Below are 24691 nucleotides of genomic sequence, written 5' to 3'. Positions count from 1 at the left end.
TTGAGGCTTAAAAGATATTGGGGAACATTCATGTGGAGGGCCAACAATCCTACTAATGTGTGTGGGAGCAGAGAAGGCTGAGGGCATGAAGATGATGGTTTCCTAATTGCTTGTATATCCTCTGCTATACTGGGCAAACCTGTTGGTTGGAATCTCAGAACTATATTCTTTTGCTTTATAACTATCTTCCAGAGACAACTCACAGGGGGAAAGTATTTGTAAGTCATATATCTAATATGGGTCTCATATCCAGGAGAAAACCCAATTTAAAAATGGGCAAAAGGATTTGGATAGATATTTTTCTAAAGAATATATACAAATGTCCAATAAGCACATATAAAAATGCTCCACATCATTATTCCTTAGGGAAATACAAATCAAAACCACAGTGAGATACCCATGCACATGTACTGGGATGGCGATAATAAGAAAGACAGACAAAAATGAGTGCTGTGGAGAAACTGATACCCTCATACATTGCTGGTGGGATTGTAAAAACGGGCCAGCCACCTTGGAAAACTTTCAGTTCCTCTAAGAGTTCAAACATAGAGTTATCATATGACCCAGCAATTCTATTCTTTGGTGTATACCCAAGAGACCTGAAAACATAAGTTCACACAAGTCTTGCTTAGGAATTTTCATGGCAGCATTATTCACAATAATCAAAAAGTGGAAACAATCCAAATGTCCATTAACTGATGAATCAACGAAATGTGGTATATCCATACAATGAAATGCTAGTCAGCCATAAAAAGGAAGGAAGTACTGATACGTGCTACAGTGCAGATGAACCTTGAAAACAATGTTAAGTAAAAGAAGCCAGACTCAAAAGGTGGTATTTTGTGTGACTTCATTTATATAAAATGTCCAGAATAGACTATAGATATGGAAATTAGATAAATGTTTGTCAAGGGCTGGAGGAAGCTCCAAATGGGGAATGATAGCTCCTGGGTGCAGTTTCTTTTTGGCGTGATAAACGTGTCCTGGAATTAAATAGTGAGGAAAGTTTCACAACTCTGTGAATACACCAAAAGCCACTGAATTGTGTACTTTAAATAAAAAGTTGAATTTTATGGCATTTGAATTACATATAAACTTTTAAAAACCTGTCAGGAATATAGTGTTTGTTATTTGTTTGTTTTTCAGACAAAGAAATGCCCCTCTCAATTATAAAAATGTAAGGCAAGTAAGCACCTTATTCTAGAAACAGAATGTAGCCAGACCTCTGTCTTTAGAGAGGCTTAGCAAAAGCTGTGTCACCCTTGGTGGGCAGAGCCAGCCCTGCAGGGAAGATGATCCTACAGGTCATCTTCTGTAGGAGAGTAGAAGTCCTGGGAGAGAAAGGACAAATTATCCCTCCTCTTACCAGAAATCTTAGGTTAGGAGATCTTCTGGGGATCCCCCCTGAGTGATCGTATGTGTATGTTAGCAGCTTAGGTAGAGGCCTCTCTACTGAAAGAATGGCCTCTTGAAGAAATCCAGTGTTTACTCATGAATCACCCAAAATGAATGAATCACAACAACCAAATACATAAGCTATTAAAAATATTGGTAACACTCATCTTTTATGAACTGGGTGGATGTTTAAACTGCTACAACTATACCTTGCTTCTTCCGCTGTTGATTCTTCTTTTTCAGGGTCGGGAGACGACTGGTCATGTGGTCCACAAGCATCGGCATGTATTTCTTTGGCATAGCAGTGGCGTTCACATTTGATTTTTACAGCTTCATAATCACACGCTTTCTTCTTGCTGTTGTGAGTTTGTTTTTTTTTAACCTCTTTACTTCTACTGCAGTATTTTCATGTTAAAACCTTAACTCTCTTAGATTTGCTCATTTAGAATCTAGGGAGAGAGATAAAGGATTAATCTTTGTCCACTCCCCTGCAGCAGTTTTTCTGTGGAATACTAATGCCCTCTGTTTAGAATGGAACTCATTAAAATGAAAAATTGTTGCTTACCAGGCAGAAACTTTTTGTTTGACTCTGTGCTTGGCACATGATCCACATTCCACAATTACTAAGGCATTATTTTATTCCCAAGCAATTAATTATATTGGTCTTGTCAGGCCCTGTATGTATGAGCCAAACAGATGATTAAGGTGTATTGTTAAGAAAGTCATTTGTGTAATGTGCAGTAAGAATGAAACCAAGAAGGCATTAGGGTTTTCTTTAATGAGGAATAGGGAAGTCTAATGGGAAGGGCATGAGTTTGAATACAGCTTTGTCATATATTGGCTTCTTAGCCATGTGACCTTGGGAAAACATGTTATTCTCTGAGCCTTAGTTTCTAAACTGTGGACTGTAGAAAATAATAGCTACTTCATGGGTTGTTATCAGGATTCAATGAGATTAGAGAAAACATTTGTGGTGCAGCACCTGGCATGGAGTAGGTGCGTCGTACAATGGTAGCTGTTGTTGGAAGTAGTGAGTGAGGACATCGCTTTCACACTGGGTAAGGCTCAGACAGGTTCCAAACTACCAGACAACAGCAGGCCACTGATGATCAGGGATAATGGAGTGAAGTTTCTATCTGTGGGAAGAGCTTGTCATCTTGCTGAGCTTAGAGAAGGCATGCATTCCCTGTCAACAGGACAGGTGATCCAAGGGTCCAGGGAACAGCCAGGGACTACAGTCTCAGAGCAGAGGTCGCTGCACCCCTCAGACAGCAAGGCAGTGTGTTCAGTTTTGGAGTCCTTACTGATGCTGGAAACAGGTTCCTAGGAAGCCACACAGGTGACCAAGGATAAAAAAAAAATTAGGAGACTTGAAAGTATTGCACCTTAAAAAAAGAAAAAGTAAAAAAGTGTATTTATTTATTTATGAAGAAAAAGAATTTTTAATAGAAAAGATGACAACCAGCAGTTTTGTCTCCACTGAGGACAGAATAAGAGGAAATGGCTCTGTAACTGCAGAGTGAGATTTGATAAGAGGCCTCGGGGTGGGAATGATGGTTCAGGAGAGGCACAGGTATCAAGAGAATATGGAGGTCCTCCTTTGAAGGACGTCAGAGGATAAAATACCTGTTTCAGTCTAGCAGAATACTACATATTGGTTTCCGGAGCTGAGAAAATGAGACAGCCACCAGTAGAATATATCTGTAAAATGTGGCCTTAATTTTCTGTGGCTCTTTCCTTTGATTTTCATGAGAAATGTGTTTGTGGTAGAATTCTGAGTAGGGAAGATGCAGGCAGATTCATGTACTCAGCACATTTATTGATCTCTCTACAGAGTGAAATGCCAAGTAAACCAGACTAGGCTGTTTCAGTAACCTTGCCATGTGGTGGGAAGGCGAGACATTGATGGGCTTTCTTCAGAAATACATACAATGTTGTTGACAATGGTGGCATAACAGTGGTGGGCATGTATGTGGGGGAATCTGGAGCATCAGGAGCTTTTTAGTTCTGAGGGATGGTTGAGAGAAGAGCAGAGAGAGCAGCAAGTGAGAAGGTCCTGAGATGAGAAGGAATTGAAGGTCCAGATGTCTGGAGAATGAAGAGGAGGTGAAATACAATGCCGAGGCTGAAGGAGGAGAGGGATAATTAGGCAGAGCCTTGTCGGGTGATAAAGAGTTTGCGCAACGTCCTAAGGCAATGGAAACTCACTGAAGGGGTTCAGGTGTGGTGAAGTGGCCATTCTGGCTATTCTTTGGGGATGGGATTGGGGTAGATGTGAAGAATAGAATATTATAAGTGGAAGTGACAGTTTTGAAGAGATCAAGATGTCTTCCGAGATTATTTAGTCAGTTGTATGGATTGTCTGAATCCAGGGACCGAAGTAACCAGTAAGCAGTGGGAGTGGACTCAGAAAGAACAAGTATTAAAAAAACAGTGTCGAGGACTGAAGTTACAGCTTAACTTAATGGAGAAATTCACAGTATGTGAAGGTTATCATAATTTTTCTTTGTTTGCCAAAACAGCAGCAAACATTTACCAGACAACTAGATCCTTGGATACTGGAGTCCTCATTTTCAGACTTCTGAGTCCTCATTATCTGAGTACTCCTGAAAATACAAGGTTGTGTAGGGAAATAAAAGCCATTGTCACAAGAATGTTAAACTCACCGTTAAACAAAAAGCAAAACCTTACCATTAATACAGTAGTCCTTATCGAGCACCTCCCTGCTTACTACAAGTGCCAGTCCTCTCTCATCGCAAGAACTTGGTTGTGAGCCAGCCACTTTGTGACTCTGATGCAAGGTGAAATTGCAAATCTTACAAAAGATGCTTGATTATGAAGAGTCTTTGAAAGCGATGGGGGAAAACCACCCAAATCCTACCCAAATCCCTTGACCAATTGAGATTTGGTAGAAATGGACCAGTTAACTTTTGAAGAAATTAACATTCTCAAGAATAATGACATAATGAGCCTTCAAGAAGGATTAATTAAAATATCAAAGGATTAAAAGAGGGTTGGGGGGGCGGGTGGGAATGAGTGGCACTCTAGAATAATTTTGTAAAAATTAACTATGATTTGTGTTATAAAAGTCAAATGTGAAATAATTTTGATGGAAAAATTTTAATCCTTTCCCCCTACCCTTCTCCACAAAAAACCTATCATTTGATTCATTATTCGTTTATTCCAAGAATGATCACATATTGCTATTATAATCTAAATTTTGTTAAAGATAGGCCTCTTTTCAAAATAAAGGTTTTTTTTTGCCCATTTTCTTTTATTGTAGTAAAATACACACGACATAAAATTTATCATCTTAACTATTTTTAGGTATACAGTTTGATGATGGTAGGTACGTTCATATTGTGCAAGCATAACTACCATTCATCTTGGGAACTTTTTCATCTTGCAAAATCGAGACTCTGTACTCATTAAACAATAACTCACCATTCTCTCTCCCCCTAAATCCCCTAGCAACCACCATCATACCCTCCCTCTCTAAATTTGACTACTGTAGGTACCTCCTTTAAATGCAGTCATACAGTATTTGTCTTTTTGTGATTGGTTTATTTCACTTAGCATTATGTTCTCAGAGTTCATTCATGTGGTAGCATAGGTCAGAATATCCTTCATCCTTCCTTTCTATGGCTGAATAATAATCCCATTGTATGTGTTTACCACATTTTGCTTATCTATGCATCTGTTATTGGATGCTTGTGTTGTTTCTACATCTTAGCCACTGAGAATAATGCTGTTATGAACATGGGTATACAAATATCTCTTTGAAACTTCACTTGTTTTCTGTTCTTTTGGGTATATACCCAAAATGGGATTGCTGGATCACATGGTAATTCTATTTTTAATATTTCGAGGCATCCCTACGCTCTTTTCCTCAACAGCTGCATCATTTCACATTCCCACCAATAGTACACAGAGTTTCCAATTTTTCCACATGCTTGCCAACACTCGTTATTTTTTTTTTTGATAGTAGCCATGTTTAAAATTTAGGGTTTAATAATAAGGACCTCCTGCATATAGATAAATTGATACGCACACTTGTAAGGAACTGAGAAGTAAATTCACAATATAAAGGAAGATTACATAAAACAAAAGGCAGTATCTAAAATTTATTCATACATAACCTCTCAAGTTTTGCCACTGGGGGTGGAGAGGGTTGAGAGAAGATGAAAGGACCTGTATAAAGAAGAAGGATGGATTGGATTAAATACCCTTTTATAAATGTAATAGGGTTTTCAGAAAACAGTTATTTGTCATTTTTGTCTTGTGTCTGTGCAATTTGCAGAGAGATCAAACCCCTCAGTAGTTACAAATGTGATCTTAAATCTGGACCACCCTCCCCTCTTTGTTTTTCAGGTTTCAAGTGGCTATCTTGTGGTGGTGTTTGTCTATGTGACAGAATTTATTGGCATGAAGGCTCGGACATGGGCATCCATCCATTTGCATTCCTTTTTTGCGATTGGAACAATGGTGGTGGCTTTGACGGGCTACTTGGTCAGGACTTGGTGGACCTATCAGATGATCCTCTCCACAGCGAGTCTCCCCTTTGTCTTTGGCTGTTGGTTGCTACCGGAGACACCTTTTTGGCTTGTCTCAGAGGGAAGATATGAAGAAGCACAATTAATACTTGATAAGGTGGCCAGGTGGAATAGGGCAAGCACCTGTAAGCTGACAGAAATTTTATCACTGGATCTACACGACCCTATTGCTTTTAAGCCTTCTGCAGTTAAGTACAACCTATTAGATCTGTTTCATGACTGGAATATTGGAACAAGGACACTTACTGTTTGGCTGGTATGGTTCACAGCATGTTTTGGATTCTATTCCTTCTCCTTGAATTCTATTAATTTAGGAGGCAATGAATATTTAAATCTCTTTCTCATGGGTAAGTAGTTCAATTATTTATTTCAGTATAATGATGAAGTGAAATTTTTACCATGTTTTTATTATCTTTATTCTACCAGGAATAATACTGCCAACTATATTATTATGGTCTCTCTTAGTATTATTAGACTATAACACATGTATGTATTTTCTTTTGAAAAAATGCGAACAGTCAGAAGAATTTAGCCCCTTCTTTCTTTTCTGCCTCTTCTCATTGCTTGCTTGCTTTCTTCAAGCCCATCCCCATCCCAGAACCCTCTTTCAGGGGCAACTTCTGCAACATTTGGTTTTGTGCCCTTTCGCATTTCTTTTTGTGCATTTCCATATATTTGTGCAGATCAACGTTTTCTATTTTAACATAAATGAGATCATTCACTACATATTGCTCTTTGTAAGTTGTTTTCCTTTTAAACTGTAGTGTGTCTCGGAGATATTTTGGTTGCTTTTTTTTCTTCAAATGTCCTCACGTTAGAATTTTAGTCAGTAAAATAACTTAGATACATGTGACTATATCACTTACGTTATCATGCTTCTTTCATTGTAGTAGTAGCAGGTTAAAACTAGCTTCAGATATTGCTGTGATAGCTTGAGATGCAACTCCTAGGATAAACCAAATTCATATCGAATATGAGAGAAATAGTAGAAATCTGCATTTGTTTATCTAGTTTTAACTCCTGGTTATTACCATGTAGGCTACCCGTGTTTGATATTATCCTTAGAAAATCTTGCTGTAAAATTTTTATATGTTGATATCATCACCCCTTCTCATTAAAGTGCTCTGATGGCTCATCTATTTTTGTTTGTGATAGCTCAGCAGGAATTATGAGAAAAGCCATTTTAAGAAAACAACATTGCTCCCTTTTTGGACAAACCAATACGTTTATGGAAAGAATCCTTTGTGACTTCAAACCCATTCTAAATGTCAATTTGAGAAATGATGCAGTATTCCTAGAATAGAGCAGCAAAGAAAGAAGGGATGGGGTGTGGCCTGGAGTTTTAGATCTTTATGATACAGTATTTTAATTTTGATGGAGATATAAATTCTCAAGAAACTGGTCAATCTCATAATTATAAAAGTGTTTCCAAGAAAAGTATACATGGTTTTATTTCTCAACTCTCTTGGATTTTTCATGTCAATATTCTTCCAGGAAGTCTTCTTGCTGATAGCTGCTTCTAGTCAATACTTCTGTGCTGTGAAATTGTTGAGCAAGTTTTCCTCTCTTGAGATGATTTGGGGCTGGTGGGAATTTCAGCTCTGGTTTCGTGCCAGAGCTGGTGAAAAATGCAGGTGGAAAATGCTTCGGTAGCTTTAAGGCATACCTTTTAGGTAATGTGGAGATAGGAGTGGAATGGTGTCTGGCTAATTAAAGAGATTTTATATTATTAAGTGAAGAAATTGATGGCCCATTGTCCTAATCCTGGAGGGGTTGGGCCTCATTACTTGCCCCATTTCTATCCCAGTCATAGTCAAGCCCCAAATTAGATGTAGTGTCAGTATCCTGAAGCAAGAACTCAAGAAAAATCGGTGTAGTCTACTCTCACTGTCACTTCCACTGTTTCATGGTTGCTGCCCAGCTTTACTAGACTCCAGGAGGTTGGTTGGTGGCTTTGCACACAGTCCTGTACAGGGGAGAGCTTTGAGTCAGACGTGGAGGGAGGCAGTGGGGGAGGCAGACTGAAGGGAAGGGGCCTCGGCTCACCAAGACCTCGTTTCCAGCCCTTGAGCTATCCCTTATTTATTTGGCTAAAATCATTTACTCTTAGTTGATAAGTGGGGATAATAATCCAGGACTACTCCCATGGGGCTCTTTTGAAGATCACTGTCTTATTTGACCTAAAAGGGCTTGCTAAACTCTTTAAAAAAATAGAGTAGTAGAGATACCTACTGTCCTGGCCTAGAAGCTTGGACCTTAACAGCAAGGTCTGTGAATGGGAGGTGCTTCCTCCAGATCTATTTTTTTTTTTTGTATTAATGAAAGAGAAAGATCATCTCTCAGATGATACTCAGAATATTATTATTATTAGTAGTAGTAATATTGTTATTACTATTATTGTTATTATTATTTGCCTTTGCTTGAGCCAGTTTTTTTTCCTGAGCAACTGCAACTGAGTTTAATTTCTGACGTACTACTAAGAATGTTCACTTAGAAAATATGTATACATCACTATGATGTGTTCCAGAAGCTGTGGAGAGAGATATATAGGCCCAGACCTGCCCCCACAAGGTGCTTGTAACCTTCTATAGATGAATGGACAAATGCACAGCATTCCTAAGAGGCAGTGGTCAGTAGTGTCCTGAGATCAGATAAGCTGCAGAGGGAGGAAAGAACAGGATTTTGGATTACATGGGCTGGTGAACAGTGACTGTTTCCCAAAGTAAATTGTTGGGTTGACTCAGTTTTGCTGAGAGCTCTTGCTTGCTTTGCTCCCTGTTTGGCTCTGGCTGATAGATAATAAAGCTTCAAGAGCCAAGATTCAAACATCGGTTCTTCAAGGGAAGGGCTTTTACATCAATTAGGGATTTGGCTCTTTAGTTTTTGTTACGAGGAAGTAAAAAGGGGTGCAAAGCAGAGTCCCTGTTCTGTAGGTGATTCATATTGGATTTTTAAAATGTTTAACAATCCATCAGTCATTCTTAGTTTGTGTACTTAGCTGACACGGAATTTTCTACTTTAGTTTCTAAGTTCGAAGGTACTGATACAAAAATTTCCCCCTAGTTCTGTCAAGTATAAGAAATCAAAGATCAGATATTATCAATGTTGTCTATTAATTTACCTATTTATTTGTTCAACAGGCCTGTCCTCCAGGCACCATGCCTTGTCCTGGGGAGCTTTCACTTGGTAGGGGATAAGATTCTAGGACAGGTGATAAGTGCAGGGTGAATTATGGGAGCTTTAGTGCATTTCACAGGAAACATCTCCCAGGGAGTTTAAAAGTGTTGGGCTTGTTGCCTCAGGCAGTTGTTGGATAGTTCTGAAAGGCCCCCCCCTCCCCAAGCAGGGATGAGGCTGGTTGCTCCTGCTCAGAGGTGGGTTAGACAGACGTCAAGGTCCCCTTACACAATTGCACACCGTGGCTTATACAGGGCCCTTTTGCTCAATGACAGGTGCAGTGGAAATTCCTGCCTACATCTTCGTGTGCTTGGGGATGGACATTTTCGGGAGAAGAAACATTTTGGTCTTCTCCCTTCTCTCAAGTGCATTTTTCAGTGGTATGGTTATGGTGATCCCCAGGGTAAGTTATTTTATGTTTTATTTAGGGAATGATTAGTTATACTATGATGGTTTGATGGGAGAATTTTAAGCTTATTACAGTAAGTATGAAGATCAATTCAGACTTATGGACAGAGCATATACATATATTTAAAAATATATTTTCTTAAAAAAATCATTATTTCACTGATATATCGAGTAGTACATGCTCATTGTGGAAAATTTAAGGAAAAAAAGAAATATTAAAAAAAAAAATGCCTATAGTTCTACCTCCCAGGGTTGGCCAGTGTTGTATTTTGTAAACACAATAATCTTGAGTGAGGAAGGTAGATTATGCCTTCCAAACATTCATTCATTCATTCATTCATTCAACAGAGATCTATCCAGCATCTGTTATGTGTCAGGTGCTGTTCTAGGTGCTGAAGACACACAATGAATCAAGTTTATGTAAACATTACGAAGAAAAACAGGACGAGGAATACGGAATGACTGCGAGTCACATTGTTCCTATTAAACAGTCTTGTTTTTCATTGTGATAGATGACTAGTTGGCAATTTCTAGTACGCATAAATCCTCTGAAGGGCTTGTTTTTAAACATGCAGTTTCTCAGTGAGAAACACTGCCATGAACTACTGAAACGACTTTTACATTCCCACATTTTGACAAACCCCATCCCTTGGTATACCTCTTGCATCCACCCTCTACCCCCAAATGTTGTCATAACCTGTATTTTCATTCTCTTATTTGGAAAATATGGTCACTATAATAATACTTTAAAATATTTTATATAATTTTCTCCAGTGATTATGTAATTAGTAAGCAATAGTATCTTAGCATTTACACTTGATCTTAGTCAAAAGGCCAAGAAGTGATTTTAGTATCTCAGTGTTTAGAGCAAGGTGTTTTAAGTGTTGCAGATGGTTTGAAATTTAAGCTAACCAGTGACTTCCTTTTTTAGTAACACTTTACTTCACTTAATTATCAGGGTTGGTGAATGTTTTATGTAATTGAAGTTTCCAGATGATCGATATTATTACAACTGATATGAATGGAACAAAACCACTCAGGACAAGGGCATCTTCTGCCAGTTCGAGAGCACTTCACCCACGCCTGCTGTTGTTTGTGTTTCTGAGTAGTTCGCAGTGATACTAGTTGAGTTAATGACAGCTGCCTTTGAGTTGGTGAAGATTTAGGGGAATCCCAGAACTTTCAAGTTCTCCAGCCATTAAGCCACGGCACTAATACAGAAAGCAGAAACGTGGCCGTTGAGGATTTTCAGAAATAGAGCACTAACCCCTAACCACAAATTTCTACCCTTTAATAAAATTTCTTTCCAAATGGTAATACCAACACAATACAAATTTTTTAAGTCACGTTAATTCATTCAACAAATTGTCTACAATTAAGGTGACAAGGTGACACGAACTGCTTTAATAGAGTGACTTCACATAATAGACGTTTATTTATTGCTCAGAGAAAGTCTGATGTGGGTGTAACCTGGTTGGTAGCAGTGGGAGGGGGTGTTCAGCTCCATGGAGTCATTCAGGGACTCAGGTTGACAGAGGCACTGCCATCCTCAACACATGAACTCTAAGGTCACTTGAGTCTCAACATCCAGCAAGCAGATGGGGAGAGAAGAGATGGAATAGGGGAGGTCTTTGCGAGCCACTACTGGAAGCAGGACATTAGGGAAAGCAGGGACTGAGTTTGGGAACGCAGGGACTGAGTTCAGGAACGTAGGGACTGAGTTGGAGAGGTTTTGTTGTTAAGGAATGCATGAGCCAAAGTGGCAGGGGTGGTGGGGGTTGTGGGGGAAGAGTCTATATTCATAGTTCAGTTTTCACTTTCACATTATTTTCTGAAGATAATTTATAAGCCATGGGATTACTGCTGCAAAGGGCACAATTTATTTTTATGGTTCTTCGTTTTATTTGCTGGATCAGTTCCAGAAGGAGTGGGTCAATTATCAGTGCAGTCAACATGTCCGGGCATATCTCATTCCAAAGCAATCTTCCCAAGGGGTATTGGATTCTTATTTGGTAATTTGAAATCTCCAAGGCTTGAGAGAGTCACTACAAAACTTTTCTCTAAATTTCATTAGGATAGAAATCTTTTGCCAACCATGAGTAGCATTTATAAAATAAATTCAAATGGAAAAACACTCTTCATTGTTCTGAAAAATACTGGAGTATTAGAAAGTTTTAAGGAATAATTTTATTAAAAAGATTTTTTTACATAAAAAATATAAAAGACTTTATATATTTTTAAAATATTATGATGGTCTGTTTTGCCAATATATTTTTTTCAGGATCGCTACATATGGACTGTGGTGGCAACAATGGCTGGAAAATTTGGCATAGGCTCAGCATTTGGCCTCATTTTCCTCTATACAGCAGAGCTGTACCCAACCATGATAAGGTAAGAGTTACTATTTTTCCCCAGTTATCTTACACTTCCGTGTCATTTCATTATATTTGGCCTTTGATTATAAACGATTTGTTTTCATGGAAGTTATTGGAGTTCGAAGATGTGGGCAAGTTACATGATGATGGTAATTCTGAATCTGAGACTTTGTCTATACCTCATTAGCAAGGGTATTAAAGAAGTCATTTTGAAATAATGCTCTATTATCCTAAAACCATTTTAAATCTTGAATGTAATTCAGGACTCACACTGACTGGCCATGTTACTGAAGGCTAATTTTCTCAGGATGTGTTTCTTGATGTTTTGATGTGAGTTGCATTAGTTTGTTAGGGTCACCGTAACGAAACCCCGAAACTGGGTGGCTCAACAACAGAAGTTTATTTCCTCACAGTTCTGGAGGTCAGAAGTCCAAGATCAGGGTGTTGGGCAGGTTCGGTTTCTCCTGGGGCCTCTCTGCTTGGTTAAAAGAAAAGATACTTATTCCCATTGAAAGTACATTCTTTCCTTCCTGCTAAACATTCTAGAAGGTTTCTTTAAATAACTTTTAAAGAAAAGCACATTGAGATATTGCTTGACTTTAAAAAATAAAATGTTCTGTAGATAAATTTTTTGTTCTTCGAAATTCCCACTCTGAGATACCCCAAACAAATTTCTACTCTAGAAGATTGATATTCTCCTCAATATACATGAGGGCCTCATCTGTATACCCTAAAGAATGGTTTACCTTTTTTTTTCCTGTCTTGAATTGCCTTGAATTATTTGCATGCATGTATCCACCACTGTTTCACAGAATGTGGATCTAAATCATGAGTGATTCTTGGAAAATTAAAGTAAAATCATTTCCAAGTATGTTAAGCCAAGCTTAAGTTTTATTATTTATTCCTTGCTGGCAGGGTGGGCAGGGGCTACGGGAGGTCATGCCATCGCGCCCTGCATCATCTGTGTTCTACTTGTTTTCTGTTCTTGCTGCTGTCTGTCTGAATACTCTTCTCATTTTCAGGACGCAGGCTGTGGGAAGTGGCAGTATGGTGTCCCGTGGGGGAAGCATCTTGGCCCCATTCAGCATTTACCTCTCCAGCATTTGGATCTTCATGCCCCAGGTCTTTAATCAGTTTATAGGACCTTACTGAGATAGCAGAGAGGTAGACCAGCTAATTGCCTTCTGTATTTTTTTTATTTATTGGAAGTAAATTTATAATTCAATGATGGGGTTTTGTAGAAGCCTTATTAACAGCTTACCAGCTGATAAGTAGGGTGGTGGCTGCTGTTTTCTTGTTGGTCAGTTGCCTTCCAACCACCAGTGAACTCTACTTCACGACTCTGCCTGCCAGAGAAGGGCCTCTCCTCACCTCTATCATGAAGCTGCATCTGCGTAAGGGAGAGCTCTGGTCTTTGTAGCACCTCATGCCTCTGCCTCCAGCAGCTGGCTAACCCCAGCCTGTGCTCCTCTACCTGGATCCACAGGCTGCCACCCACCCCTACCCCTCTCCTCTGCCTTCCCTCTGTGTGCCTGCTGGTCAAGGAGAATTCTGGAGGCTGCCTGTTCCTTGGAGGATTCTGTGGTGCCCGATGGAGAGGTTTGGGGGCCTGTGGTTTTCAGATGTAAAAAACCTTTCCGTCTAGCTATGGCACTGTGGGCTATTTGCCTGGTTATGAAGAGTGAACGCAGTTGCGTTCCGTTTGCAGGTTTCCTCATGCAGGGGCTGAGAGGTTGGGGAATCACGTGGAGCACGCTTATACTTGGGTTTAGTAAGACCCTCTGGTCAGGAGGGAGGTGGGAGTCAGGGAGGAGTGGGGAGGCAGGGATCGGGAGCGTGGGGTTGGGAGGTGGCCCGAGGTGCTGCCGTGACTTGGGGGAGAGCCCTGGGCCTGCCAGCCCTCTTCCTCCTCCTCCCAGCTGCCTCTCCCAGACTTCTTAACTGTATCTTTCTCCAGGCTGTTCCCTCTAGGTGTCCTTCAGTGCTCCTCTTTCTTTTTCTTACTGCCCCTTACATAGACTCATTTTTCAGGAGCCATCCTGGCTGTCTTTCTAAGTCCCCACGTGAATAACCTTTCCTAAGTTCTGACTTCTCTTCCAAGCTGCAGACACGTTTCTACCAGCCTTATGGATTATCCTCCCTGAGTGTCCTAAGTAGATTCACTGTTGCCCAGACTGAACTGGTGACTTAAATTTCCTCCTCTTCTGTCTCCCACTTTGGGTTAGGAGTCAGTGGCCTTCAGCATGACACTTGAGCATCAGCTTTTTATCTGCCCTGTTCTTCTTCCCCCGTCTCCTCCCACTCCAGGACACTGAATCCTTACCTTCTCTCTCAGAAACACCCCAGGTTGCCCGCTTCCAGTCCAATTCCTCATCAGCTTCCATCTCCCAGGTCTTTTCCCTGCACTCCACCCCTTCACCCCATCACAGTAATTTGCTGAACCACAGCTCTGCTCCAACTGCCCCGTCACCTTCAGAATAAAATCCAAACTCTGCCTGATTCAATTCAAGCCCTTTCCGGATTGAACCCCTGCCCACCTTTGCTAGTTTGTTTTGTTTCTCCCCTCCCTCTCCACACCCCCGCCCTCCAACCCCCTATGCCTTTGCCTAACTGCCCCTCTGTAGAGAGTGTTTCTCTCCTATCTCCTAAATTGGGACCACTGTGGAGGAGGGAGGAAGAGGCTTCTTTTGGTTGTGGGCTATCAAGAGTGTAATTATTTCTTAAACTGTGCATTTGTTTTATGCCTTTTTTAATACTTAAATCATATTTTATGATAGATAAACATAGACCTTTTTATTTTTTTCCTTTTTAAGAAGTAAATCCAAGAACTATTAGGACTCAAACATCTCAAAAGTAAACTCCATCTGGGGCAGAGCCTTGAAGGACTCCCAGGAATGTAAGATGAGTTGAGGCACTGATTCCCCCTGCCCCCATACTTCCATGAAGTTCACGGCCGTTGGCACAACATGGTCCCTCTCACGAGGTATTCCCAGGCTTCGTGGAGACCAGCTGCCTCACCAGGACCTTCTGGACAAGGCTGTCCCGGAGCTTTAGTGGCTGTGACTTCCACAGCTGGGGAAATAAGACCGTAGGTGGAACCACCTGCCTCGTTCCCAGTTCATCCGCCTCTGCCGGGCGACTGGCGGGAGGCCAAGCGCTGTGGGAGGTTAGACAGAGGCAGCCCCCATGTGTCTTTAAGATGCAGAGCAAGCCCCACTTCTCCAAGAAAGCCACTCAGAGCCCGTGACTCTCCCCGTGCCCGCCCAGCATTTCGGGTGTGCCCCTGGCACAGCCCACGGTCGCAGTCTGGCTTTATTATTTGCGCCTTTGTCTTTGTCCCTCCCCCCCCACCCCCCCCCACCCCCAGTTAGTGTTGAACTCTTGTAGGACAGGTCATTTTGTATCCCCGCCGCTGGTTCCTCCCCGCCGCTGGTTCCAGCAAAGCACTTCTTTGCTTTATGTGCCACTCATGTTATAATTTGCCTGATATTTTATTAAGCAATTTAAAAATTTAAATTTAAAATAAAAAATAAAATTTAAAATAAATAAGTAAAATTTAAAATTAAAAAAACATTTAAAGTAAACTTAAATTAAAAAATTTAGATTTAAATTTAAAAATTTAAGTTTTAAATTTCGCTTTGCCCTAAACAGTAACAACAGTGAAATCACGGGTGTTACACTGCTGTCATCTTTTTCTAAAACACACTAGCAGAATCTGACAAGTAGTAAAGCGAAGTGTTTGATACCACCTAAAGTCGCCTTGGACACGAGGCTGGTTGCCACCTGTTCCTTGCGAATCGCTGGTTTGCCATGGGCATCCCTCCCGTGTCCCAGAGCAGGCACTCACTGGGGCGTTGGGTTGCCACCCTCTTTCCTGGGCTGGCTCTGAGGCCGAAATGACATGGGCTGTCTGACCTGCACAGGGAGCTGTTTTTGAGAGTCCATCACCCATTTTAGGGTATGGACTTTTCTAGAAGCACCACCTTTGTGCTAGTACTTGATGCTCCTTATTGAATAAATAAGAGATAAAAAAATAGGAAAGGTGTTTTTTTTTTAAAAAAAAAACAATGAACTGAAACACACAGAAGAAGATAGGTAAACCTATAAAAGCAAACTGCAATAAATTTACTAAAACCAAGTAAAGATTTATTTTTTAAAAAGGGCATCCATATTGGTCAATTAAGGACTATGGAGTTTAAAGGGATTTTCATTTTACTTAACAGATCCTTAAGTAGCCCCTGCTCTCTGATAAGCTCTGTTTTAGGTGCTTTACAAAAATTAGTCTTCATAGAATGCAGATACCGTTCATTGCTCTTCTCATTTTACAGATGTGGTGACATTACAGAAAGTCATGATTAGCCCAAGGTCACATACCTTCAAGGGGACAGAGCTTGGATGCAAACTCCAATAGCGTGCCTTTCATAGTACAAACAGTGCAAAAGGGAATGCAGAGAAATGAACTCCTTCGCCACCCTGACCGCCCAGCTCCCCCTTTCCTAAGACAAGCCTTGTCAGCAGGGTCTTGTGTACATTTGTGGAAATATTCTGTGAATGTGCTTCCTTTGGAGGCCACAGATATTGCTTGTTGTTTTTAATGAGTGAATAAAGAGAGTATTCAGTTTCTCATTAAGCTTATTTATGGATGTCAAACTGCCTAGACAGGCAGTTTGGAGGAACAGAAGCCTAGAAGATAAGTAAGTTTGTGTTTTCCCTTTTGAAAAGATGCACATGAAAATCACTCATTCTGATGTTTTTATTAGCAACCATTATTTTCTAGTAATCTAAGTAAAAGTGGATACCTGATTCATATAATTTTTGTATTCATCAATGCATTTGGCATAAATATAGTGTGGTCGATTTTGAGCGACCTGTCTGCTGGGTGCTAATTAGTAGAGATGAAAGAAACAGCCTCTGTCTTGAGGGACGTCCAGTCTGGTAGGGAAGGCAGAAGAACAAATAGACGCAAGCCCCAGAGATGAGGGCTGTAGTGGGGAAACGCTGGGGTTATGTGGTTGTAGGAGAGGGCTACCAACCCAGGCTGCGGCCAGAGGGGAGGCTTCCTGGAGGAGGGGGCCATTAATCTGTATCGGAGGGGCCAGTAAGAGTCAGCCTGGTGGAGAAAGAGAGATGGGAATTCCAGGCAAAGGAAACGGAAAGGCAAAGGCTTAGAGGGAAAAGGAATAGGGCCAGTTTGGGTTTGGGTGCAAGCATTATTGCTAACACCTGATCAGGGTGGGTTGTAGGAGTCAGGAGATACGTTTGTAAGGATGGGCAGGGGTCTCTGAGGAGGTCAGAAAGGAAGAGCATTTGGACTAATGGTGTGTTTGAGAGGACAAGATGGAAAAGTTGTATCCACAGGATCTGGTGACCAGCTGAGTATGGTGGAGGCAGGGAGCTGGAGGGACAGAGCCGGCAGGCACTCAGGAGGGACGGGTTGGGGTGGGGAAGGACAGTATGCCACGAGTGCGGGGCACCTGCAAGATGGGCACTGGAGGATGCGTCCAGGAGGCAGATACCTTTACAGGTCTGGCGCTTAGGGGCAGCCCTCTCTGGAGGTGCAGATTATAAGAAGTGAGGAAAGAGTGAGGGGAGGGTGAAGAGCAGAACCCTGGGAGCACTTAAGGTTTGATGGTAGAGGGTCCAGGCACAGCAGCCAGGGAGGTGGGGAGGTACGCAGGACCCCAGAGGAGGAGAGGAGGGGTAAGGAAGGCAGGAGAGGATAGTGGCTAAGAGAGAGCACAACAGGAACACGTCCATTTGGTTTGACAGCCAGGAATGTGTGGCCTGGGAACAGCAGCTTCTGTGGATGTTAGGAGTGGGCCAGGCCGCAGAGGGCAAGATGGACGGAGAGCTGAGAGGGAAGCAGTGACAGAGGCTGGAGAGGGTGTGGGCTGGGGCAGAGGCCCTCTTTCACTTCTTTTAAAAGACAGCATTTATTGACTCCTTGTCCTTGGGCCAGGCACCGTTTTAAGTGCCGTACATGTGTTATTTAATTTAGTCCTTTCAACAGTCTTTTGGGGCAGGTACTGTTATTGTTTCATTTTGCAGATAAGGAAACTGAGGAGCAGAAAAGTTAAGTAACTTGTCCAAGGCCACACAGGTAGCAAGTTACTGGGCAGAGTGGTTTTTGAGATTATGAGAGGCTTGAGAACTTTAATTTTTATTGAAGGAAACTAGCCAGTGGAAAGGAAAAGTTCAAAACTATATGAGAAGGAGGGCAGTCTGCTGATGGTGGGGGACCCTGAGGAGGAGGAGGTAAGAGGCAGTGGAAGCTGGAGAGGGTGAAAGGCCCCTCCTGGCCAGGGGGAGGGAGAGGTGGGGAGAGGGCATTGTTTGGATGTTTATGGGGTGGAGGGAGCTGGCCAGGATGGCGGAGACCAGGCCTTCTGCTTAGGGAGAGAGGGGAGAATGGAGGGTTTTGGGTTTGTTTATTTCCTGACCATTATTCTCACCACCAAACTAAAAAGAAAAATTCAGTGTTGTCTTGGATCTTCCATTTGATTCTATTTTTTTGTTGTTGTTGTTTAGACGTACTCAGTGTTTTCCTGGCCCTGACACAGGGCTTTTCCGGGGTTTGTACATCAGTGGCTATACCTGTTGTGTCTTGAGGCACCAGAAAACGCCTTTAAACATCCTTTGGAAGGTCACTACTGCTTCTAGGCGTACTTATGATTTTTCTAAGACTTAGGTTCCCAGCATTCTGCAAAACAAAATAAAGAGCTGACTCCCCTAAAGCTCCCGTCTGTCACCGATGTGGCCTCACATGGTGCCACAGCTGCACTGTGTGTTTGATGTTTCCTGTTCTCGGAGGCTGTAAAAGCACCAAGTATGTAGATTTATCAGAAAAACCATGCCTTAAGTTATTTTTATGGGCTCTTCCCAGGCAGTATTATTTATTTATTTTTTTTGCTCGAGGAATTTAAATTATGTAAAGATGGAACACATTTTTAAAGACTGTATAGAGATTTATTCTGCAGTCTACCCAACATCTTCATAATGATCAAAAGAATCGCTATATAGACTTTAATTTTTAGTGTGATTTGAACTTTTAAAGGCAAACACCTTGGTGCTAGTCTAAAAGGCCCCCTTTATTTGTCAAAATCTGGAAAGTAAAGAAATACCAAATTTTAAGAACAAATAAGATGGACTGCCCACCTCCCCATCCCCCCCCCCCCCCCCCGCCGCAAAATAGCAATTAGTTTCCATTGTCCTTTTTTTTTGGTTTCCTTGAGTTCTGTGGGTTTGGTTTATTGAAGCATTCATGCCTGTATGCATGTATGCATTTATTCATTCCCCGCCGTTTATTGAATGCAGATAGATACCATGCTGATTATTGGGGCAGGGCCAGGGTTGACTAAGTCCCAGCCCAAGGTTCAGTTGCTGGTTTTCTCCACAAGACTCTGGAGTCTGGGAAGATGGGACAGGGAACCTTTTCTCTGTGTAGCTCCTAAGATAGTGCCTACAAGAGTAATAATGCAGGCAGCTACTGGGACTTACTGAGTGCTGCACAGTGGCTAATGAATGAGTGGAATGAATGATCAAATTAAACCTGGTTGAATGGGTGAAAGAATTCCCAGTCCTGCATAGGTAACCAAAGGTCTTGCTGCCGAATAAAAATGACAGCTGTTATGTCAAATTTCATTCCGTTGCTCCCTGAAAAGTTTCAGAACTAGTCTCTGAAGGGTACATTTCTTTCCTGATGTGTCACTTATTTTTATTAATTTTTAAATTTCTTCTAGTTGTTTGTTGGGATTTTGGCCTTTGTGAGTGGACTGCTAACACTAAACCTTCCAGAAACCCTTGGGAAGCCTCTGGCAACCACCTGGGAGGAGGCGGCAAGACTGGATGAGGAAACATATAACAGTGCAGGTGCATTATCTCCCACAACCAGTAATGCTGATGTTGAAAAAAAAAAATAGAAGTGATGAATTCTAGGGATTCTTTCTTAGTGCATAAATGTGCCATGTTTGCTGTCTAGCACCTGAAATATTGTTTACTTCAATGCCTTTGTATTAGAGAGATGCTATTTTCATCTCCCACATGTTGTTTATATGTCTTTTAAAAAAATTGTAAGATAGTTTTAAGACAATTGTTTTGTAAAAGAAATAAAAACCAAGATGAGAATGCTCTTTTTTTAGACTGCATTTTTTTTTATTGCTGCAACATATTTTTCTGTGTTTGTTCTGTGTCATTGTTTCTCAACTATTTTTCCTCTCATCACCTGAGAGAATACCACCTACTCCAGTAAGTACCAGGGTTCCCCCTGCCCCCCAAGGACTGTCACCTGGGAAGAAGGAGCACATGAAAATGTGTGTGTGTGTGTGCGTTTTGACAAAGCCCTTTGAAGATTTTCTGATATTCCTTCTCCTTTTATGAGAATCATAGCTCTAAATTCAAGTCTTTTTTAGTAATTCCCTGTCAAAAAAAATATTCATTAAACCATAAAATAATTTAACTATAAAAACTCTAGCTATAAAAAAGATGTTTTGCTTTCCAGCACTCTGAGCAAAGAGGCCTTGACTGTATAGACAAATGTCCTTGTGTTTGGTCCAGTTAGGGGCACACGTCAGCTAGGGGCTAGGAGTGAGTTTTCTAGTCTGACGTTTTTACCTTTCCTTAATTTAGTAAATTCTTTCTGTAAGTCACCTTCACAGTACAGAGAAACTGTGGCATTTTAGTGCATTGCAGTCTTTTTTAAAAATTTACAGATCACTCAGGAAATTGACTTTAAGTGTCACGAGGATCTTTTGCCAATGTAAAAAGAAAGTTAAACATTCTTGCCTTTAAAGAAAATAATTTACAGGAAGACTTTTTTTTTGGTTTGTTTTTAAGTACTAAATTTTGTTTCCTCAACTTCATTTAAAACCATACAAAAATAGTCTAATATCCTGAATATTTCAACTTAAAAATTATGGCATAAATGTTCTCTGTTATAGGAGTGTATTTCAGATAAATTTCCCATAGGTTTTAGGTTTTTTTTTTTTTTTTTTTTTTTACAGTGGTTTCATCAGAAGTTCATTATTCTTTGCTTTTGAAATTTAGCTGTTAGAGGTGTCTTTTGTTCAGGATATTAGAATCTATGAAGTCTCTAGAAGTGTATTAGTATCTATGAAGTGTTTTCTGCAGAGGCAAGTAAAATAAAGGTTAAAACAATTATATAGATGCCATTGTTAAAATCATTGCTAATGGGAAAAAGGACGCATTTGACCTGAATTATTTAAGACTTTCGATATTAATCCAGTTCCCTGGATAGTTGCTGTTCTTCAGTTGGTCTTCCCACTTGTAAAATAAAATATAAAATCACAAACCTTTCACTTTTTTTTTTTAAACAAAATGAAAAAAAAAAAAACATAGGCTATGAGAAGAGGAAGACATTTTTTATCCTTCCTCTTTTTCTTTTTTTCTTTATCAGCCTATTTTACTGTCATTTAGATTTTTCCTCTTAGTTAATATTTGATATATTCTTGACTTTCTTTTTATGTTCTGTATTAGTTTGGTAGGCCGCCATTACAAAATACCATAGATTGAGTGGTTTAAGCAACAAAAATTTACTTCTTACCGTTCCGGAGGCCGGAAGGCCAAGATCAAGAATGACAAGGTAGCTTTCATTTTGAGGCCTCGTCTCTTGGCTTATAGGCAACTGTCATCTCACTGTGTACTCATATGACTTCTTTGTGTTCATGCAGATCGGGGTAGAGCAGGGGAAGGGGGGGCGGGGGGGGGGCGCGTGAGAGCGTGAGAGCATGCACACGCTCTGTTGTCTCCTAAGGGCACGAATCCCATCACAAGGGCCCCATTCTCATCACCTCATTGAACTCTACGAACCTTCAGTCATAACATCCATCTGTGTGTTTTTTCTATCAGTAAATGTCCCCATCAGCAAAACATAAAAATCACTAGAATTTGTAAATTTTGCAAAAGTGAGATATATTCACTGAAATCCGTTAAGACCACTATATCTTTCCACCCAGTTTTCCTTCTGTCACATTATCCCTCTTGTTGGATGGCCTCAGAGTGGTCACAGGCATTTTTTTTTCTTCTATAATTTTATATTTTGTTTCTTAAGAGGGCTCTTAAAACTGTATAAACTTCGAACCCCACAAAAGCTGAATCTGCACTCACCTCCCTCAAATCTCTGCGAAAAGGTATGTTATTAGAGAAATGTTTATTAAAAATATGCTTTGAGTGTATTCAGCTGAATGATCAGCTCTCAGGGGCTTCCTTGTCCCCTTTCTGTCATCTCTATCAGATATTTACTGAAAACATACTAAATCCAAAGGGTTCATTTTGTAAATGGCATATGCAAAGGGTCACTTCAATTCTTGTAGGGGGTGAAGAGGATTATTTTCTCAGTTGAGATTGGGAAGCTGACCGTGGCAGCCAGTCTATGGTAACTGCCTCCAACAGTGTTGGGGAGTTGCAGTGTTCACGTCTTATCCGAATTCGCCAGAAGGCAGTAATGGATGTTCGTTTTATTTCTAAAGTCCATACAGCACCATTATGTACTGACAGCTGCTTGTTCCCTAAGTAAATTCATTTTTCTTACTCCTTCTCTGCCTGTCTCTTTTCTACATGATCAGAGACAAAACTTGAGCTATTTTCAGGCATGTTCCAATACATAAGTCTTGAAAGTCTTATTTTTCTAGGAAGAAAGTGTTCAGTTACAGACCCTGCCCTGCTTCTGTGTCCCCAGTCAGGGCTCGCCCATGCATCAGAGACTTGAGTGCGCCGAGTTCACTCTTTCGCTGCTTTCCCTGCACCAACCTGGAGCCATGCACTACTGAATCCCTGGACCCACGAACCAGGCTTCCTCAAAAACCTGAAGAATTTGCGTTCTGTTGGCTCGAGGCCCTCAATTTGCCGGCAGACTAACACACCGGCAGGGCTAACACACTCCCAGAGCCATTGGCAGCCATGCACAGCAGAGCAGGAAGGGCTGGGTGGGCAGGGAGGCCCCAAGGTAAAAGTTTCTGAAAAATTATTGGGGAGGAGTATGAAGCTGAGCTCAACTGCAGTCTCAGCAAGCTCACTTCAACTCTTTGGACCTCAGCTGCTCCCCTGTAAAATGATAACACAAGGTCCTGCTAGATGGTCCTTGAGGCTCCTTTTAACTCACCCTCAATGATGCCTGAATGAGTTTTCCTATCAGTTTTCTGAATGACCCCTACTAAGTCACATCACTACAGTTCTGTGCAGCAGAAAATAAAAGTCCTATTAGCTACATGTAAACACAGCCTTCTTTCTCGGTTTCATTTCTATATGTTTCCTTCTCGTTTTCCTTTCAGAGGCAAGAAGAGTCCTGACATGAGTAGGGAGAGGAAGGAGCCCTCTCAGATACCTTCCATGGCTCCCACTGCTTTTCAGATACAGTCCTCCATCCTAGCCAGGTTTCTGGTGCTTTTCACACTCTGCTCTCGCACAAACCTTCTCACGTAGCCACCCACCGTTTCCTCAGCTCTCTTTGGAACTTTCTGCCTCTGCAGCTTTGCTCATACTATCCTCCGCCGTCCTCCCCCACCCCCGCCCCGTATTTCCTACCTTTCTCTTTGTCTATCCAAATCTCGCTGATTCTTTGGAGCCTTCCTCATTTCCAGTCTTCTCTGCTGGACTGACCAGTTGGATCCATCATGTGCCCTCTCTCCTAAGCCCTCACAGCACCTACAGTTAGTGCTACTTGGTAGAGGACTGTCTTATTCTGCCTTGTTTCCTTCCTCAAGGGAGAGAACATCATTTTAGAAGCCCTTAAATCTCTTGTCCTTGCAACATGCCTTGGACAGAGTGACTGCTCTGTAAATGTTCGTTGACTGACTTTATAACGTGTGCTCAAAAAACTACATATACCATCTTACAAAGAATTTTATATACCTTAGCAGATGTTCACAACAACTTGTAAGAGAAATCTTAGTTTATTCACAATTTTCAAATGGGGAAACTGAAACTCAGAAGTTAGGTGACTTGCTCAAGGTAAAATAGACATCTGGCACGAAAGTGTGTGCTTTGATGAACACTTTGAACCTTCGGACTGGCCTTTGCACTTAAGAGACCTTGGGTCCTTATTCTCCTGGAACCTTAAGTTACGCATCTATAGAATGGGGATAATAATAGCACCTACTTCATAAGGTGGTTGTGTTATATTGTGTTATGCATGTGTCTAGCACATGGTTAAGGCTAAATACATATTAATTACAATATCGTTATCATTACTTTGATGCATCAAACTGCTTCCCTGTAAACGAATTTGTTCATTGTAAAGTTTCTGCCACAAGGTAGACACTCAACCAATATTTGAATATGTGAGCTAAAGAATCGTCTGGTTTTTATCCTAGATAATCTCCTAAATAATCTTTCCAATTGTGATCAAGTCATCATTTTAGTGATGAACAACATTATTCTGCCTTCCCTCAGCCCCCGCTCCCCCTCCCACCGGCTGACCCAGCAGAGCCAGGCACCAATGGGAGGCAGCAGGAACTCTGGGCAGCCGAATGAGGAAACCAGGGTTCGCTTTGGGCTGGAACTTGCCGGGAGTCAGATAGGTTCACCCGTAATTTACTGTGCCTACAAACCAGCTGGAGAAATCCCAGGCTGGTGGTGAAATGGAGGGTTTGTAAACTAGAAAGAGAAGAGTGCTAAGGGTGAACACGCTCCCAGGGCTTGGCAGAGCCGCAGCTCCATGGAGCTTCCAAGATGAGGTCAATGGTTCCTTTCTCTTGGAGAATAAGTGACAGAGCCACGGGCGTACGGGCCAATGGAGAGTAAGATTAAAGGGAATGTCCTTAACAGTTT

At 41.2% G+C, this 24691-nt stretch overlaps 1 protein-coding gene across 1 annotated transcript in view; it reads left to right on the top strand.

Annotated features, from left to right (window-relative positions):
• Positions 1 to 20025, top strand: part of SLC22A16 (solute carrier family 22 member 16) — a 32778-nt gene extending 12753 nt beyond the window's left edge. Inside the window, exons 3-8 of the mRNA XM_016137008.2 lie at positions 1639 to 1756; positions 5767 to 6295; positions 9401 to 9528; positions 11815 to 11924; positions 12931 to 13030; positions 19648 to 20025. Coding sequence (XP_015992494.1) covers positions 1639 to 1756; positions 5767 to 6295; positions 9401 to 9528; positions 11815 to 11924; positions 12931 to 13030; positions 19648 to 19827 — 1165 coding nt within the window. The 3' untranslated portion in view covers positions 19828 to 20025. The remainder of the gene's footprint in view (positions 1 to 1638; positions 1757 to 5766; positions 6296 to 9400; positions 9529 to 11814; positions 11925 to 12930; positions 13031 to 19647) is intronic.
• The last annotated feature ends 4666 nt before the right edge of the window (positions 20026 to 24691 follow it).

Source organism: Rousettus aegyptiacus, unplaced genomic scaffold (genome assembly GCF_014176215.1).
Source record: "Rousettus aegyptiacus isolate mRouAeg1 unplaced genomic scaffold, mRouAeg1.p scaffold_m13_p_1, whole genome shotgun sequence".
Taxonomy (NCBI): Eukaryota; Metazoa; Chordata; class Mammalia; order Chiroptera; family Pteropodidae; genus Rousettus; species Rousettus aegyptiacus.
Note: the sequence above shows the minus strand (reverse complement) of the source record. Positions and strands in the feature narration are given on the sequence as shown.